Raw genomic sequence first — 16,846 nt, forward strand, 5'->3', positions numbered from 1 at the left:
GGGTTAATCCCTGCTGGTTCCCGAGCGGCGGACCAGCCCAGGAACCACCGACAGGTGTTACTCGGGGCGGGGCTCACGGCCCCCGCCAGGGGTGGGCGGTGGGGTTTATATTCACAAGGCCGGGCGCGGGGCAGCGGCCTCATCCTCCTGCCAGGCTTCGGGCCCGCGCGCGGAGGGCCGGAAGGGGCCAGTCGCTTCCGTCTCCGCCGGGGCTGCACGGAGGGCGGAGCTGCGGCCCGAGAACGCGACGCGAGCCCAGTTCCGGCGAGGAGGCCGCGCCAGTGACAGCGATGGCGGCGGAGTCGGCGCTCCAAGTCGTGGAGAAGCTGCAGGCGCGCCTGGCCGCGAACCCAGACCCGAAGAAGGTGAGCGGGCTCGCAGCGCGGAGCGGGGCGGGCGTTGGGCGCGGGGCGGCCCCGTAACGGTCGCCGGCCCGGGTGTGGCCCATCCCGACCGCCGGGGCCGTGGGCGCTCGGACCCGAGGCCAGGCCCCGCCGAGCTCGCGTCCGGGGTCGAGAAGTTCGCGGCCATCACCGCTGCCCGTGCGGCCAGGTCCGCACGCCAGGCGGCGGGCTCGGCGGGCCCGGCCTCCGGCCTCCTTGCCTTCCTGCCCCCCGGCCGGGCCGGGCCGGGCCGGGCCAGGCCAGGCCGTGGGCACCACACGTCGTGCCGCCCTGGAGCCGCTCCCCGCGGTCCCGGGCCAGCTGTCTCCCGTCGGGAGCTCGTCCGGAGTTCACTCCCTCTGCGCGCCTCTCCCTGCAAAGTGTTTCCCAGTGTCTTGATGATTGTTGGGAGGAGAAGGAACCGGTTCTGCCCGTGGTCGGTGGAGTCTGGGCTCCTTGTGTGGTCCCGCGTCTCTAAGAGACGTTTTTATTGCTTTCCGGTTTAATATGAGAACGTGGATCTTTTCTATATCTTAGTAAATCCCTTTCAGAACCAAACAAAATGAATCTTATGTCACCTGGCTGTAGGTACGCCTAAAAACTTGGCTGCAGTCAGAAGAAAAGGTTATAGAAGTTGCAGCTTTTAGCTTTCCTTCTGGGCTTTATAGAAAGGTAAGAGCTACCGTGTCTCCTGGCAGCAAGGGATGGGCAACCATTTTTAATTGAACTCAGCTAGTTTTGTTTTGAACTGTTTTCTTAAGTTAAACGCCTTCTTTTCCCTGTCCGACTTTCTGTTATCCGGCTTCTGGTGTCTGAGAGAGCGTCTGATGGATGTCAGAATTTTTAAAAATAGAAATACACTGATGAAAGCGCTTAAGGTGTTTGACATTCTCCGTCAGCACTGTAGCCTGAGTGTACAGCCCCTGGGTTGGACCTCTGCCCCAGAGTACCTTTTGAAGAGGAAGTAATCGAGGGAGGAAGTCTAGATAAAGTGGTGGCGAGATTTGTGTTCTAATCCGTTTACCAGCCTGGACGTTGGGGACGTTCTTTGCCGAGCCTCTTTCCTCCCCTACTTCTTCCCAGGACTAAACTAACAGCGGAAGCGCCAGGCTCATACGAAGCGCTCACTAGATATTATTGGCAACTATTCACTTTTTCTTGAAAGGTGCCTTCTCTTCACCTTGCTTCCAGTCTAACGGGAAGTTCTTTCTGCATCTCTAAAGGCTGCTGCACACAGCATCTCACCACCAGGCCACTTCTTAACTCTTTTCGTGCATCCCTAGCTCAGAGAGCCAGTTCTTCAGGAAGCCATTTTAGTTTTAAATCTGTAAAAACTTAAATGCTTCCAGTTGTTTTATGTTCTATTTTCTATTGCGGCTTTAGTACCTAGTAGCCAGGCATATTTACAAGTTTCTTTTCACAATAACCCTTTGTGAACATCTAATAAGTGGTCATTATTTCTGGGTACTAGTTTGTTTTCCTAAATACTGTAGGTTTGTGACCGATTTTTAAAACAGAGCAATACTGTGTAACCTCCCTCTCCCTCCCAATTTTGCCTTTATTTCTTTCAGGTTAAAAAGTGATCCATATAGTAGCTATAGTCATTTTTCCAGGGGAGTTTAAATTTTGAAGTAGCATTTCTAGTAGTTGATGTGCCTGACATTTCAAATAAGGAAAATATTTGGTTGGTTTCTCATCCTACTTGAACTATTAGTGATTATTGTGAGTATTTGGGCTTTCTCTTCCCAGACAGAAAATCACCCTTTATGAAGATGAGAAAATGTTGGGAGATCATTTCTGCAAAGGGCACAATAGTTGGCATTCAGAAATGATCCAACTGCAGAGGGAAAACTGCAAGCTGGCACACCAGCCTTTTTAACCTTCTGTTAACCTGACAAGCTCCCACAGGTTGTTCCTGAAATTGCAAGATGATTATATAGCAGTATTGAATTTGCAACGTTCTTGATGTCAAACCATCATTAGTCAAAGGGTTGATTCCACACCTATGTTCATGGATCTTCTGTTGTTAAACATTGGTGTTCAACTGTAACTTTGTTTTCACTTAAGTCCATCTATTACCTAGGCTTACTTGGGGGAAAGTATCAGGCAGACGAGGTCACTTGGTTCCTACTGTATAACTGGGAACAGTTTTCATGGCTGGTAATTCTACCTGTCCTGTGTTAGGTTTTGAATGTGAAAACTGCCAAGAACACAGTTGGATGGCAAGTAGAGAACAAGGGGTCAACATTATGAACGTCTTTTGTCCATTGGGTTAAAGGAGTGTGCAAAGGACAACTGAGATTCCTAAGCGTGTATTATGCAAATGCTTGACATTTCTCAATGACCCGTTATCAGTTCTTGCAAACTCTACAATTGGTCCCTTGGTTTGATAACAGCAAGTTGTTATTGCTTTGCTCTTTCTTGAACCTCATTGAAAATAGAAAGGCTCCAAAGTTCTTTTTCTCTTATATTGAGCTACATCAGTTTGAAAATCTCCAGGGTTTTAGTTTTGTCTGCTTTTAAGTTGTCCCTGCTAAGCCAAAGCAAAGCAGAAGGGCAGCGTTTACCCTTCCAGTTAGTGCTCTGCTTTGAGATGAGCACACCCTCCGTGACTTCTGGCCCCATCCTTAGATGTTGGCTTTGTAGAGGTCCTGGGAGTCTGTCTCCATGGTGACCTCTTTTATTCTGTGGACTCTAAACTGTCTAACAACATGATAGTGATGGAGGAACTCTTCTGCTTTTTTTTGGATATGCTAAGAAGCATGTGAGTTCCCGTTCTGTCTTCTTTTGCTATTTTCTAAGGACAGTTATTACTGTGGTGTATGTTTCTCCTGGCTTTGTTTATGTGCTGCGGTAGACACTTTGACTGACTGGCTCTTCAGGCAAGTTACCTAACCTCTCTGGGCTTGATTTCATTATCTATAAAATGGGGAGAACAATACCCATTTTACAGAGTTGTTCATTGAGGATGAAATGAGGTGATTGATGTAGGAATTTAGCATAGTAACTGACACACAGTAGATGGTGTATAGTTGCCTTCCAGGGAGACAACCTGTTTTTAACCTTTCCAATCATTCTAAATTTTCCATTAAGAAAAGGAATTGGCAGTCTTTGCACCCATAGTTTGGGTGACAAGAAATACACATAAACTTTTTCTTGAGTTGGATGATGGTGATTGATGAAGTGGAGCATAATTTTCACTCAGCTATGATGGTGAAACTCCCTAGACACACCACTTGGCTTCCTGTTTGTTCCCAAACAAGATTTTCACTTAGGATCCAATTGCTGTGTCTAGTGATGATGTTCAATAATTATGGAAGTAGAATGACCAGAAAAACATACCTTCCTGCTCCACCTAACAATAGTGTGGCACACTAGTTATAGCCTGGCTACACGTGAAAAAGACAGATCTGATTGTCTAATATTTAAATGTAAAGATGATCACAGTGATCTGTTTTGAACTACTTTACAGCACTCCTCCAGTGGTGCATTTATCCACACAGAACCATTTCCTAGAGAAAGGCATAGCCAGTTATGGCTAGGTAAAAATGTTGCAATTAGGAATTGGCTGGGGAATGTCCGGGTGAGGATTAAGGGTAGACATTTAAAGAGCTGTTGGTTGATAAGTGAAATGATTAATAGTAACCCTTTATTGAGCTTTTCTAGCGTGACAGGCCCTATTGCTAAGGACTGCACATGGTTTGTCTCAGCAAATCCTCCCAGCTGGTGAAGCAGAGACAGGATCCAGTTCTTCTTTTACAGATGAAGTAACTAAGGTTGGAGAGGCTACCAACTTGCACACGGTCACCAGGCAAGGAGGTGACAGAGCCAAGCTGAAGCTTGTCTCTAACTCTGGGACTCTGTCTTAACAGTTCTGCTATCCTGATTTTGACCTACTTTTAGGGACTCCAGAAAGGAAATGTGGCCAAACCCATATGACTTTCCTAACCTACCCAAACGTTTTGTGTTCACCATTTGCTATGGCAAAGCTCTGATGCTGGCAACTTGATATTGGTCTTGGCTTCCCACTTGTATGAGAAAAACAATTCTATTAAACACCATGACTCTTCTTGGAAACATGCTGCCCTTTTCCTGTAGAGACCTCTTCTCCTTTTTACTTTCCTCTGAGTCTGTGGGTAATTTTCCTAAAATTGGTACCTTTCTCAGAAATTCTCTCTGAAAACTGGGGCAAGTGATAGTAGCTGATGGCCTTTATTAGAGTTGGTATGTTTGATTTTCTTCTCCAAGTCTCAGTTCCTCTTGGTGTAGCATAATGGTTGAAAGCATGGAATCCAAAACCACAGGCCTGAATGAGTCCTGCCCTACTTGCATCCTGGGGCAAGTGACTTTTCTGAGCCTGTTTTCACTCTTGTAAAATCCCTATTGACCGTCTTATTCCTGTATAACGCTTAGAAGTGAGTAAGTACGTGACCATCAGATATTCTTATTTATTCCAGTGAATGAGGATGATTTTATAGAAATTAATGTTTATTGTGTCCTCTCTGCAGCTATTGAAAAATTTGAAGAAACTCTCCACTTTGCCTATTACAGTAGACATTCTTGCGGTAAGAACTGTGTAACTTTATATATTATATAACTATATCCCATCTCCACTGGGAGAGATTGTACAGGAAGATTAAGAGCATGGACTTTGGAAATGAAAGAAACCAGACACAAGATCACATATTGTATGGTTCTATTTATAGGAAATGTCCAGAATAGGCAAATCCATAAACAGACAGTAGACTAGTGGTTGCCCATCCCTGAGGGGAATTGGGAGGAACAGCGTTTCTTTTTAGGTTTATAGAAATGTTCTGGAATTAGTGGCAATGGTTGCACAGTATTGAGTGTCTTGGAAACCACTGAACTATACACTTTAAAATGGTTAAAATGATGAATTTTATATTACATGAATTTTATCTCACAAAAATTAAAATATTGGCTTTAGCATCAACTAGTTCTAGATTCAAATCCAAATTCTGTAGCTTTAGGCTGTTCCTTCTTTGTAAAATGGGGCAGATTCCTGCCTCTCAGAGTTGTAAGGATTGGTTCAGATATTATATACAAAACTCTTAACTCAGTGCCTGACTCTAGCCAAAATCACTCCTGTTTTTATTATTTAAGTCTAGAAATGTTTTAGTTCAGTGTTTTCATCTTAATCTGGTGTGCTTTGCTGCTGTCATTAGCATTTTGGGCCACAGGCACCAAGCACTTTTGTACTGAGACTTGCAAGGTATGTTTTCGGAAGGAGTATTGATTGGTGATCCTAGGTCCACAGCCTTCTAACAATTTCTTTGTTAAATTTGTAGGAGACTGGGGTTGGGAAGACGGTAAATAGCCTGAGAAAACATGAGCACGTTGGAAGCTTTGCCAGGGACTTGGTGGCCCAGTGGAAGAAGCTGGTTCCTGTGGAGCGGTAAGAGCATCACTAGTAGGTTTGTTCAGCTTCTCTGTTAAGTCTGGTACTTGGAGTGTTTACAGGCTGAAGTGTTTTTGTTTATTCCTTCTCTGCCTTCTTATTTAAAATATTTATTTTGCATCTGTTATAAGAATAATTCATTATTGTTGTAGAATATCAGAAAATATTTAAAAATAGAAGTAAGAATCAAAATTTCTTATAATTCTACCATCCAGAGATAAGCATTATTAACATTTTGGTATGCTTCTTCCTACGTACTTCTTAAAAGGCATTTTTTGCATAGCTGTGAACAAACTATATAAATAGCAACCCCTTTGTTATGTGACAAGTTAAATATGTCCCTGTGTTGAAATTTGTTTAAGTATTTTCATGTCCACAGATATATGATATTCTTTTTATCCTGTAGTTAAGCTCATCATTTTCCATTTATTAAATTTTTGAGTTTTCCCTATTTTAAAACTTAGTTGAGGATCTTTGAGCAGAGCCCATTTACCTTCTTCCCAAGACCTTGTGAGTTCAGGTTCTGTAACTTTGTCCTCTGAACAAGGATTACATTGAGATTTATATCTGCTTTATCTACCTCTTTTTTTTTTTTAATTTTAGAAACACGGAGCCTGATGAGCAGGACTTTGAGAAGAGCAATTCCCAAAAGCGCCCCAGGGATGCTGTTCAGAGAGAGGAGGAGGTGGAGGGGGACTACCAGGAACACTGGAGAGCCTCCAGCAGCCAGTCATATAGTCCTGATCACAGACAGAAACACCGGAAGCTCTCAGAGCTCGAGAGACCTCACAAAGTGTCTCACGGTCAGGAGAGGAGAGAAGAGAGAAGGAGGTGCCACAGAGGCTCACCAGTGTACTCTTCAGACCATGAATCTTCTGATTATGGCCATGTTCAGTCCCCCCGATCTTCTGCCAGTCCTCATCAGATGTCCATGGACCATTACAGATCCCCGGAGGAAGATCATGAGCCCTTTGTTCCACACCAGAAGCCTGGAAAAGGCCACAGTAATGCCTTTCAGGACAGGCTGGGGGTCGGTCAGGAACGACACCTCGAGGAACCCCCAGGGAAAGGGGTTGTGAGTCAGAACAAGGAGCACAGATCCTCTCATAGGGAAAAACGTCCAGTGGATGGCAGAGGAGATGAGCGGTCGTGTTTGAGCCGAGAGAAGTCACACAAAGCCATCTCCAAAGAGGAAAACCGAAGGCCACTCTCAGGGGCGAGCACCAAGGAGAAGCTGTCCTCCAGCGGTGTCAAGAAGGAGAAGGAGAAAGACAGCAGCACCAAGAAGAAGTATTTACCCCCCTTGGAGGCTGCTTCAGACAACCACCTGAAAAAGCCGAAGCACGAAGACTCAGAGAAAACCAAGTCCGACAGACACAGGCCGGGCCCAGACAGCCTGCACACAGGGAAGGGGGCAGGGGGCCAGCTGCCCAAGGGAAAAGAGAAGGTTTCCAACAACCTGAAGACTCAGGAAGGAAAGGGGAAAACTTCTCATTTGGATAGAAAGTCAGCAGGCTCCCTTCCTAAAGCTGAGGAGGCAGATATGGATGATGAATTCGAACAGCCTACCATGTCTTTTGAGTCATACCTCAGCTACGACCAGCCCCGGAAGAAAAAGAAGAAAATCGTGAAAACTTCAAACACAGCTCTTGGAGGGAAAGGACTTAAAAAAAATGATTCGAAAAGCAGTAGTAAAAACTTGGACTCAGCTCAGAAATTACCTAAGGTGAATGAAACCAAGTCAGAGACACTTCAGCCTCCTGGAGCCAATTCAGCCAAGCTGAAAAAGGTAACCGTCAGCCCTTGGGTGGCTTCCATTCAGAGCACCCAGCCCTCTGAAGCTCCCTGGGCCCACCCTGCCACTGTTTTGCATGGCTGCCTTCTCTGTGCCTGTTGAATTTGAGTTTGAAGTAATTTCCTCTGGGCCTCTCTAGCTGCCAGGGTCGGTAGTACCCGAGTTAAGTATTTTCTGAGGTGTCCCTTTATGCTGGGCCCATCCCTGTGTTTTTCCTGACTAGGTGGTATCGCACATGAGTGCCTCCCCTCCTCCAGCCTGGATCTGCGCTGCTGGGCTGGGCTGCGGGGAAGAACTGGTGCATGTAGGAAGGGGCTGTCCAGACAGTCACCGGTCTCCTCTCCGCAGGTCCCCATCGATGCACTGCCAGCATTGCCGGACCTCCCTTTACCCATGATACAGGCCAATTACCGTCCACTTCCTTCCCTTGAATTGATATCCTCCTTCCAACCAAAGCGCAAAGGTAATTTTCTGTATCTTTTCTTTCACTGGGAAAAAGATTTAAAAAGTTCATTCATGATCTGATGGCAGGTGTTTGTGCCTCTCTTAATCACACAGGCTCTGCAGTTTGATGGCTTGGGTGTGAATCCCAGTTCTGGCTTTTCCAAGTTATATGAACTTGGGTAATAACTTAATTTCTTTGGAGTTGAGTTTCATATTCTAAAAACGGGAATAATAATGGTATGTGCCTCACAGGGCTGTTGTGTAGATTAAAGGTGATCATGCTGATAAAGCTCTTAGCTCTGGGTTTTCCCACATAGTAAGTGTTCAGTAAATCTTAGCTGCTGCTGTTACTAGCTGCCCTTTACTCTATTTGTTCTACATGAACTTTTTGTTTTTAAAAGAAGCCATTTTAACAGCTAAAGAATTAGGATCCACATGAGTGTCCCTCAAGCAAGAGACTAACAGATAAATCAAGGTTCATCCACACAGTGGCATCCTGAGCAGTTGCAAAAAAATGTGAGATGTATTGATGTGGAATAATTTCTAAAATAAGGCAAATGGAAAAAACTAGTAATGTGTTATTGGTTAAAAAGGAATAAAATACATGTGTGCTTGTTTTTGCATAGATTGTTTGGAAGGATACAGAAGAAACGGGTAGCGTTGGTTGCTTTGAGAAAGGGAGCTGGAGGCCGAGGAACGGGCTGGGAAGGAGAGCTTTCATTGAGTGGCGTAGTGCCTTTCATAACTCACAGCTCTGGCTTTCTGGCCCTGTAGCACTCTCTTCACCCCAGGAAGAGGAAGAAGCTGGATTCACTGGACGAAGGATGAACTCTAAGATGCAAGTGTATTCTGGTTCCAAGTGTGCCTATCTCCCTAAAATGATGACCTTGCACCAGCAGTGCATCCGGGTACTTAAAAACAACATTGACTGTAAGTCACATGCTTCTCTCTTGCTTTCAAGCACTTTCTGGCACTGGGACCTGACCGCTGGGTGGCTTGGCTGCTGCTCAACACTTTCACCTTTGATTCTCTGCAGCAATCTTTGAAGTGGGAGGCGTCCCATATTCTGTTCTGGAACCTGTTTTGGAGAGGTGTACACCTGATCAGCTATATCGCATAGAGGAATACAATCATGTGAGCATCCTGTTTGGGTGGGAAGAGGGTGGTTTTCTGGCTTGGGTTTTTAGGAATGGCTTTGTCTCTGTGAATCGGCCACAGCTGAAGGGCAGGCAGCAGTGGTCAGATCACCATTCTGAGCACGTCTGGTTTGTCTATAGGCCTTTAAACAAGCGTATTTTTAGCACCTGCTTCTGGCATCAAATCAAGGTGGGATTTAAAGGGAGCAAAAAACACTTGCCACACATCCTTTGACCTTGCCTCGTTACAGAGGTCAAGGGAGAATTCTGGCAGCACAGCCCCAGGGATCCAGGGTGGGGGCAGAGCTTTGTGTTCACACTCAGGTGTCTGGTGATTATGAAAGAGCACAGATTGGCTGGGTGTCTCTTAGAGACATCGGGATCTGTCCAAAATCCTTCTCATCATGCTGGGACCTACTGGTTTGATGGCATTAGCTGTCTCTGATTCTGGAGGATCGACAGCAGCATCCTTCTTAGGTTGCCATTTCAGCTCCGTGTGTGCTGGCAAACACCTGGATTTGACTTCATCCCAGTTCCCCTTTCACTGATTTTTCTAAAGGAAAAGGCTGATCTTAAAACTAATTTTTGTGTTGTCTTCTCTTGTAGCCCCCCAGTTCCCCAAAAGCAGCTACTACAGTGCCTCACACTTAATAATTTTTAAATTATTGATTTGATTTTTTTTTTTAGAACCATGATGTTTTAATATACTAGTGCTATGGAGGACCAAAAATCATTAGGAAACTGGTCACCCCTAGGTGATTAAGGGTGGAAAAGAGATTTGTTAGAGTGCTTGAATATAAATGATGTCTTGGTTCTGATTTTAGGTATTAATTGAAGAAACAGATCAATTATGGAAAGTTCATTGTCACCGAGACTTTAAGGAAGAAAGGCCAGAAGAGTATGAGTCGTGGCGGGAGATGTACCTGCGGCTTCAGGATGCCCGGGAGCAGCGGCTACGAGTCCTGACAAAGAATATCAGATCGGCACACGCCAATAAGCCCAAAGGTGAGCGGGCAGGAGAAGAACCGGCAGGATGGGGCTTCTGGCAACTTAGTGAGCCCTGTGCTGTGGTTGACAGCAGGGCTGTAGTGGGCCTGGCTGATGAAGCCTCTGGCCCTTAGAGCCCCCTTGGATTTACAGAAGTAGGGTAGGGATGACGTGTTTTTTTCTGCCATTTTCCTTGCTGCCCTACAGAGGGGTTTTCAGGGTTAATAATTCCCTAACTTTGGGGGTATTTGAAAAGCTTTTATCTCCTAATAGTGTAGATTATGAAAATATTAGTAGCATCTCTGTCCAGAGAGGCAGGTGTTCATCACCATATTTTTTCATAGGCCGACAAGCAAAGATGGCCTTTGTCAACTCTGTAGCCAAGCCGCCTCGTGATGTTCGAAGGAGGCAGGAGAAGTTTGGAACAGGAGGAGCAGCTGTGCCTGAGAAAATCAAGTAAGATCTCTGCTCTCTGCTCCTCTGTAATTTTGTGCATGCTCCGGGCCAAGAGCCCCAAGAGCCTGCTGTTCAGCCTCAAGAGGCAGCCTAGGGGCAGGAAGCAAGGCCCTTTTGGGATGAGAGCCCAGCCGGGCAGAGTGGGCTCCGGAAGCCGACCGTGAGCAGCTCTGCATGAGACCTCCCTGGGTCCCAGCTTCCTTGACCTCAGCGTGGACCAGATCATTGTTTCTGCCTCTCAGAGGGGAAAGTTAAGTGGGGACTAGCTTCTAGGAGGCATTCCGTTATGCTTTCCCTTCACCCATTTAAACAAAACATGTTACTGTCGGGACTAAATTATTTAATCTAATTCACATTAGCATTTTCAAAATACAGATTTACACCTAAATGGTGAAAAATTAGTTGAGATTTTCATTCATTCTGAAGGAGATTATCATTCATTCTGAAGGGCTAACGCCATCACCTCTGAGCCATCCACAGAATCTAGGGTACTCGGGTCTGCTGGTCAAAACCACAAACCTGAGTCTCCCTCAAAGCAGGCCAGCTTTGGGCTCCGAAGGCAGGTTGCTGGGGCTCATGACTAACCAGTTCCATCCCGTCTGTGTTCCAGGATTAAGCCCGCCCCCTACCCCATAGGAAGCAGCCACGCCCCCTCCAGTGGTGGCAGCAACAGCTTTAACGCCAGCCATGAGGACCTGGCCTACGACGGCCCGAGCACCAGCAGTGCCCACTTGGCACCGGTGGTCAGCAGCACTGTTTCCTATGACCCTAGGAAACCGACTGTGAAGAGTATGTAACTTGGGGTTCCTGCTAAGAAAGTTCACAGCTAGTATTGGGAGGCTTTGAATGTCATCACCACTGTGTCGTGGGCGTAGCGTCTGTACATGCCTGCACGTGGCTGCTGTAAATGTCAGTGCAGATACCTTTTAAATAACGATTATAGTGAACATTCATTTTGGCACTCTGCATTTTTTTTTACTTAAATGTAAACCTTTTTCTCCAGGAAATAACATGGGATTCATAACTATTAATAACTAAATGGCAGCCCATCTTATTGAGGCTTTATAACCTTATAACCGCAGCTTCCAAGTACTTACTTTTTTGTATCTAGTTGGGTCTATTTTGTATTTTATTAGCTTTATTATCATAGACTATCCCCACTATTACAAGGGGGTATCCTAACTTAAGAAAAGCATTATTCTGTATTCACTTCAGGGCCCACGGGAGGGTGTGGGAGTCCGGGCTTGAGCTTTGGCTGTGCTCATGTTGACCAGCTGAGAGGGCAAGCTAGGCCTCTTTAGGTGGTGGGCGCACTGAGGTCATCTTAGACCTGTTGCTACGCTAGACAGATGCGGGCTCAAAGGGGGTGCTTTTCACTGGTTTGGATATTGGTGAGGTAGAGCTAAATGATGGCTCAGAATGGCCTGTAGAGTCAGGCGAGGATTGAATTCCAGTTCTGCCATTTCTGTACAACCAAGGGCAAGTTGCCCAGGCTCTGTGTGTCTTGGTGGGGCTGTTAGAGATTGAGCACCCAGCAGGTGCTCAGGAGGTTGCTGCTTTTATGGGGGAGGAGCAGATAGCTCCTGCTCGGATCCATTTGGTCACGCAGAGCCGAGAGTAGTGAGGTTTAGTGGGATGTGTCTGAACAGCACACATCTGAAACCACTCCCTTATTTCTCTTTTCACAGAAATTGCCCCAATGATGGCCAAGACGATTAAAGCTTTCAAGAACAGATTCTCCCGACGATAAACTGAGGCCTGGCCTTGGGGATGAAATTTGAGGGGAAGAAAGCAGGGACACTGGGGGTTGGGGAATGGAGCTTCCGAAGGAGGCCGGGGCCTTTTGGTCTCCGGGTCCTGCCCTGTTCGCAGGTGTGGCTTGCACCTGTGAGCCCGTGTGTGGCAGCCACTGCCTCCCTGCTTGAGAACCCTTCAGAGTTCTGAAGAAGATGTGAAGCTCAGTCTCACTGAGGATTTTAAGGTCAATATACTTTTGTTGTTAATTAACGTCTTTGTAAACTATAAGACATAGTTTTAATTAATAAATATCGCCCCCAGATTGTATTTATATTACCCCCAGTTTTTTTTTCTTTTTCTTTTTTTGCCCTCTACCACACACTTAGCCTTTTATTTTCAGGGTTCTTTATTAAAGTTAGATAAAAGCCTAGTGAAAGCCATTCCCCTGCCCCAGGTCAGCTCTCCTGAGGGGACTCTTGTCCAGAGGGAGGACAGGCACCCCCAAAGCCTGTGTGGTGCCTGCTGCACATAGGGCGAGGAGTGGGGCCTGGGCGGCCCGTCCTAGAGAGGAGCCTCTATGGGAAGACAGAGGTGTTCAGCTCACCTCCTCACCTCCGAGGCCCTTTCCAGTGTCGCTTTGAGTTCCTCTGCAGGTGCGTCTCTTTCTTACTCATTAAATAGTATTTATTGAGGAAGGTTATTTGTAAAGGTCTAGCATCTTTCCCCCATCCTTTTTGCCAGTTCCCACTTTTTTGAGGCTCACTAGAGGACACAAAACTTTGGGAGATGAATTTGCACAGGTGCCCAGCATTTTTATAATTTCCAGTTTCTGATAAAAACTTTAGGGGTTTTTCCTCCCCCATTTTTCCTTCTCCCCACAAGCAGGGGGAAAAAACACAAATACATGGCAGGGCTTTTTGTAGCCTCCAAATACAACTGTAGAATTTTAAAAGCCAGCACTTTAATCTCCTGTTCCCTATGAATTGCTACTAGAAGTGAATGGTTTTAAAAGTTGCAATGCTATGTTGGAAATCGGTTTTATTTTTGCCTGTCTTTAAAAGGTAAGATCATGTAATTGGAAGAGCACAACAGTGTGTTATGTTTTGTAGAGAACTTTGGAAGGAAGGGCCAACTTAAGGCAAGTGTCTGAGCTGTAGTGTCAGGATCAGAGAGAACTGGGAGGGCATGCATGAGGTTTGGGAGGGAGGGAGGGCCTCACTTTTGAGTTGGTGTAGGAGCAGGGCCAGATCTAGGAGGACACTGTTATCACCCCTCTTGGCTGTTGAACAGTGCTGATCTAGTAGAAGCCTCCCTGGCTGTGACCCAGATGGATGGATGGAGATGCTCTACATTTGAGGTGCCCATCCTTAAACATGATGAATAGACTGAGGGTGTGGGTACTGCGACAGCCTTGGGGGCTTGGCAGTCCCCTCAGCAAGCTCATTCAAAACCCTAGGAGATGAAGCCCCCTGTTTCTAACCATCCTGGAGACCCCAATTAGGCTAATTTTAAAGATTCCAGAGCAACACAGGAAATCTGTGTAGCAGAAGCCCGTCGTTCAGTGTGTGTTGCTATGCAGGGTACCTGATGTGTCGGGATACACATGTTGCTGTGTTTTCTCCTGCTGTATTTTGAATTACATAAAGCTTGATTTCTCTTGATCATTTGTGTTACCATTCCACCCATCCCCTAGCTTGCTCCCCAAACCCTTTATCAGGAAGTTCCTTACCTAAAACCAAATGAACACCGAGTCAGGTGCCAGACATCTGTTGCCTAGAATGACTTCCTCTAGGTGCCCACCACCTTGGATTGGTCTCTTAGCTGTGTGTTCAAGTCTTTGTCATTGAAACAAGTTTTTCGTATTTCAGACTCAGTTGTGGATGATTTAATTTCCTTTATTAGGAGTCTTTAGGCAGGGAGGGAACAAAGGACACATATTCATGCTGACATCACTCATTTTTGGCACAAAAAAATGTTTGATCACCCCTGTGTGCATAGAGCCGGATCTTCCCCTCTTCCCCCTCCAAGAGTATCTGCATCAGGGATGTGACTTGGTGAGAAGAGTAAGGAGGGGAAGAGGAAAAACCAAATTTTGAAACAACCTCCTCACCTGGGCTATTAAAATGGCTGCAGAGCAGACACAGGGTGATGGTCAACCTTAGGTCTCATTTGTGAAAACGTGCAATTTTTTTCTGTGCTACACTACACACAAATCACCAAATTGCAAATTAACCCTTTGTGGTCCTTGGTGTAATGGGCGGCTTCGTTGGGGCTTTCTCGTTCTGGGAAGCGGGAGGGAAAGGAGCAAGGTATCATCCTGCTCTTCATTTGTATTTTGGTCCCAAAATGTAAATACAATTTTCTATGTTACTTTTTTGTGGTAACTACCAAGATGAATATTTTAATTAGATAAGTTATATGAAAAGGAAGGAAATTCCATGTCTAAATAAAAAAAAAAACCCATATACTGTTGTCTTTCTTCCTTTCTCCATTATCATGTTAGAGAATGGGAGTCGGCCATAAAACTTCTGGTTCCTGGGCTCTGAGGTAAAGATCTTAATCCTTGGACTGGGCTGTAAAGGATGTTGACTTTCTGTCTGTAGCATAACAGGACTGGGAGAGAGGAATCTGGGGGAGCAAACCCAGTGAGAAAGGGAGGGAAAATGCAGATAGAAATGAGCACCTAGTGGGGATCAGGCATTGTCTGGGATCCTGGGATTGAGTGATTAACCCTGTTTAACAGTTAGAAGCTGAGGCTCAGAGGGGTGATCGATATCACAGCCATAGCCATATAGCTGCTAAGTGGCAAAGGAAAGGATTTGCAATTCAGATTCATGGGCTGCAAAGCGTGTGACACTCCACCTTTCAGTCACTTCTTGGGCGCAAAGGACCCTGGTAGGTCTCATCAGTCGTACACTGGCTTCCTAATGACAGCGTAATGGACACTAATGCAGAAAGGTCGTGGCAGCAAGGACTTCACAAGAACCTGCTATGTCGGCCCTGTCTGAGCTGCATGAGCCTCAGCATTCGCTAAGGGCTTGGTTATAGCCCCTGCTTATGTGGAGTGGGTTGGATCTTAAACCTACAACATCTCACAGCAGCAGGGTTTTATTATCCTTTCTCTCCTAAAGAAGCATTCATGGTATATGGTCTGGAATTATTTTCCTAATTCTTTATTGGATCTAATTCTGCTAGGGATTAGTATGCATTGAAGTTAATTATGGATTGTGGTATCTGATGGATGACTTCACCTGGGTTTTGAAAGTTAGCCCTTTGTCCCTTATCCAATAGTTCAACATTTACTGAGCCAGGACCTGCATTAGACCCTGAAGTACAGAATAACAGCCTGGCACTCACTGGTAAGAGTAACTGATCTCCCTAGTTATGTACCTACTATGTGCCAGGCACCACTCTGACTCATATACATCATCTCGGTTATTACAATGATCCTACAAAGTAATCAGTCATGGACCCATTTTAAAAACAAGAAAACAGCAGCACAGAGAAATGAAGAACTTGCCCCAGGACACATCATCAAGGAGCAGTGGTTCTGTGTATTGGCCTGACATGGCCCAAGCACATGTTCTGAGTCACATTCACCATCATACACAAACACATAGCTAATGTTAGACTTCTGGACAAAGCTGACCCTCCAATGCAAAAAGATGCCAAGGCCAAGTGAGTAGGCCAAGGCCCTGATCATTTATAAGGGTTATTTCTTTTCTCTGCTGCATGTAGCTGATGCCCAGAAGAATCCTCTACCTGGCTTGTCACCTTGACAGATGTGCCCTTCACAGGGTTCTTTACTAGGGTTCAGCATCCACTTGGGTCTCTCCCTAGTTATTTGACTAAATAGTGAAAGGAGCAGTTTGTCTTTACAGGCCCCCAGTCTTCTCTTCCTGTGATGCCTACTGTCTCAACCCTTTTCAAAAACTCCCATGGAAAATTCAAGCCATCAAAATTTTGTATAGCTACATCTGTGTTTACCAAGCATAGACTCTGGGGTGGGGCCCCAGAGTGTGCATGAATAATAAAAAATAAGTGACTGGGGGAACCCTCCTACACTGCTGGTGGGAATGTAAAATTAGTTCAACCATTGTGGAAAGCAGTATGGAAGTTCCTCAAAATGCTCAAAATAGACTTACCATTTGACCCAGGAATTCCACTCCTAGGAATTTACCCTAAGAATGCAGCAGCCCAGTTTGGAAAAGACAGATGCACCCCTATGTTTATTGCAGCATTATTTATAATAGCCAAGAAATGGAAGCAACCTAAGTGTCCATCAGTAGATGACTGGATAAAGAAGATGTGGTACATATACACAATGGAATATTCAGCCATAAGAAGAAAACAAATCCTACAATTTGCCACAACATGGATGGAGCTAGAGGGTATTATGCTCAGTGAAATAAGCCAAGCGAAGAAAGACAAATACCAAATGATTTCACTCATATGTGGAGTATAAGAACAAAGAAAAACTGAAGGAACA

At 45.5% G+C, this 16,846-nt stretch overlaps 1 protein-coding gene across 2 annotated transcripts; it reads left to right on the forward strand.

Annotated features, from left to right (window-relative positions):
- The first annotated feature begins 207 nt into the window (after window positions 1–207).
- On the forward strand, window positions 208–12,693 carry ELOA (elongin A). Of its 2 annotated transcripts, XM_057499841.1 has the most exons (12): window positions 221–365; window positions 972–1,055; window positions 4,892–4,948; window positions 5,693–5,799; window positions 6,406–7,591; window positions 7,946–8,060; window positions 8,816–8,971; window positions 9,078–9,175; window positions 10,002–10,182; window positions 10,509–10,620; window positions 11,231–11,409; window positions 12,309–12,693. In XM_057499841.1, exons 1-12 carry the CDS (start codon window positions 291–293, stop codon window positions 12,368–12,370), a joined length of 2,412 nt encoding a protein of 803 aa, XP_057355824.1. In that variant the 5' UTR covers window positions 221–290; the 3' UTR covers window positions 12,371–12,693. The 2 variants fall into 2 exon arrangements, with proteins under 2 accessions (XP_036770576.2, XP_057355824.1); XM_036914681.2 differs by lacking the exon at window positions 972–1,055 and having other exon boundaries at window positions 208–365.
- Window positions 12,694–16,846: the final 4,153 nt, after the last annotated feature.

This window comes from Manis pentadactyla, chromosome 4, assembly GCF_030020395.1.
Source record: "Manis pentadactyla isolate mManPen7 chromosome 4, mManPen7.hap1, whole genome shotgun sequence".
NCBI lineage: Eukaryota > Metazoa > Chordata > Mammalia > Pholidota > Manidae > Manis > Manis pentadactyla.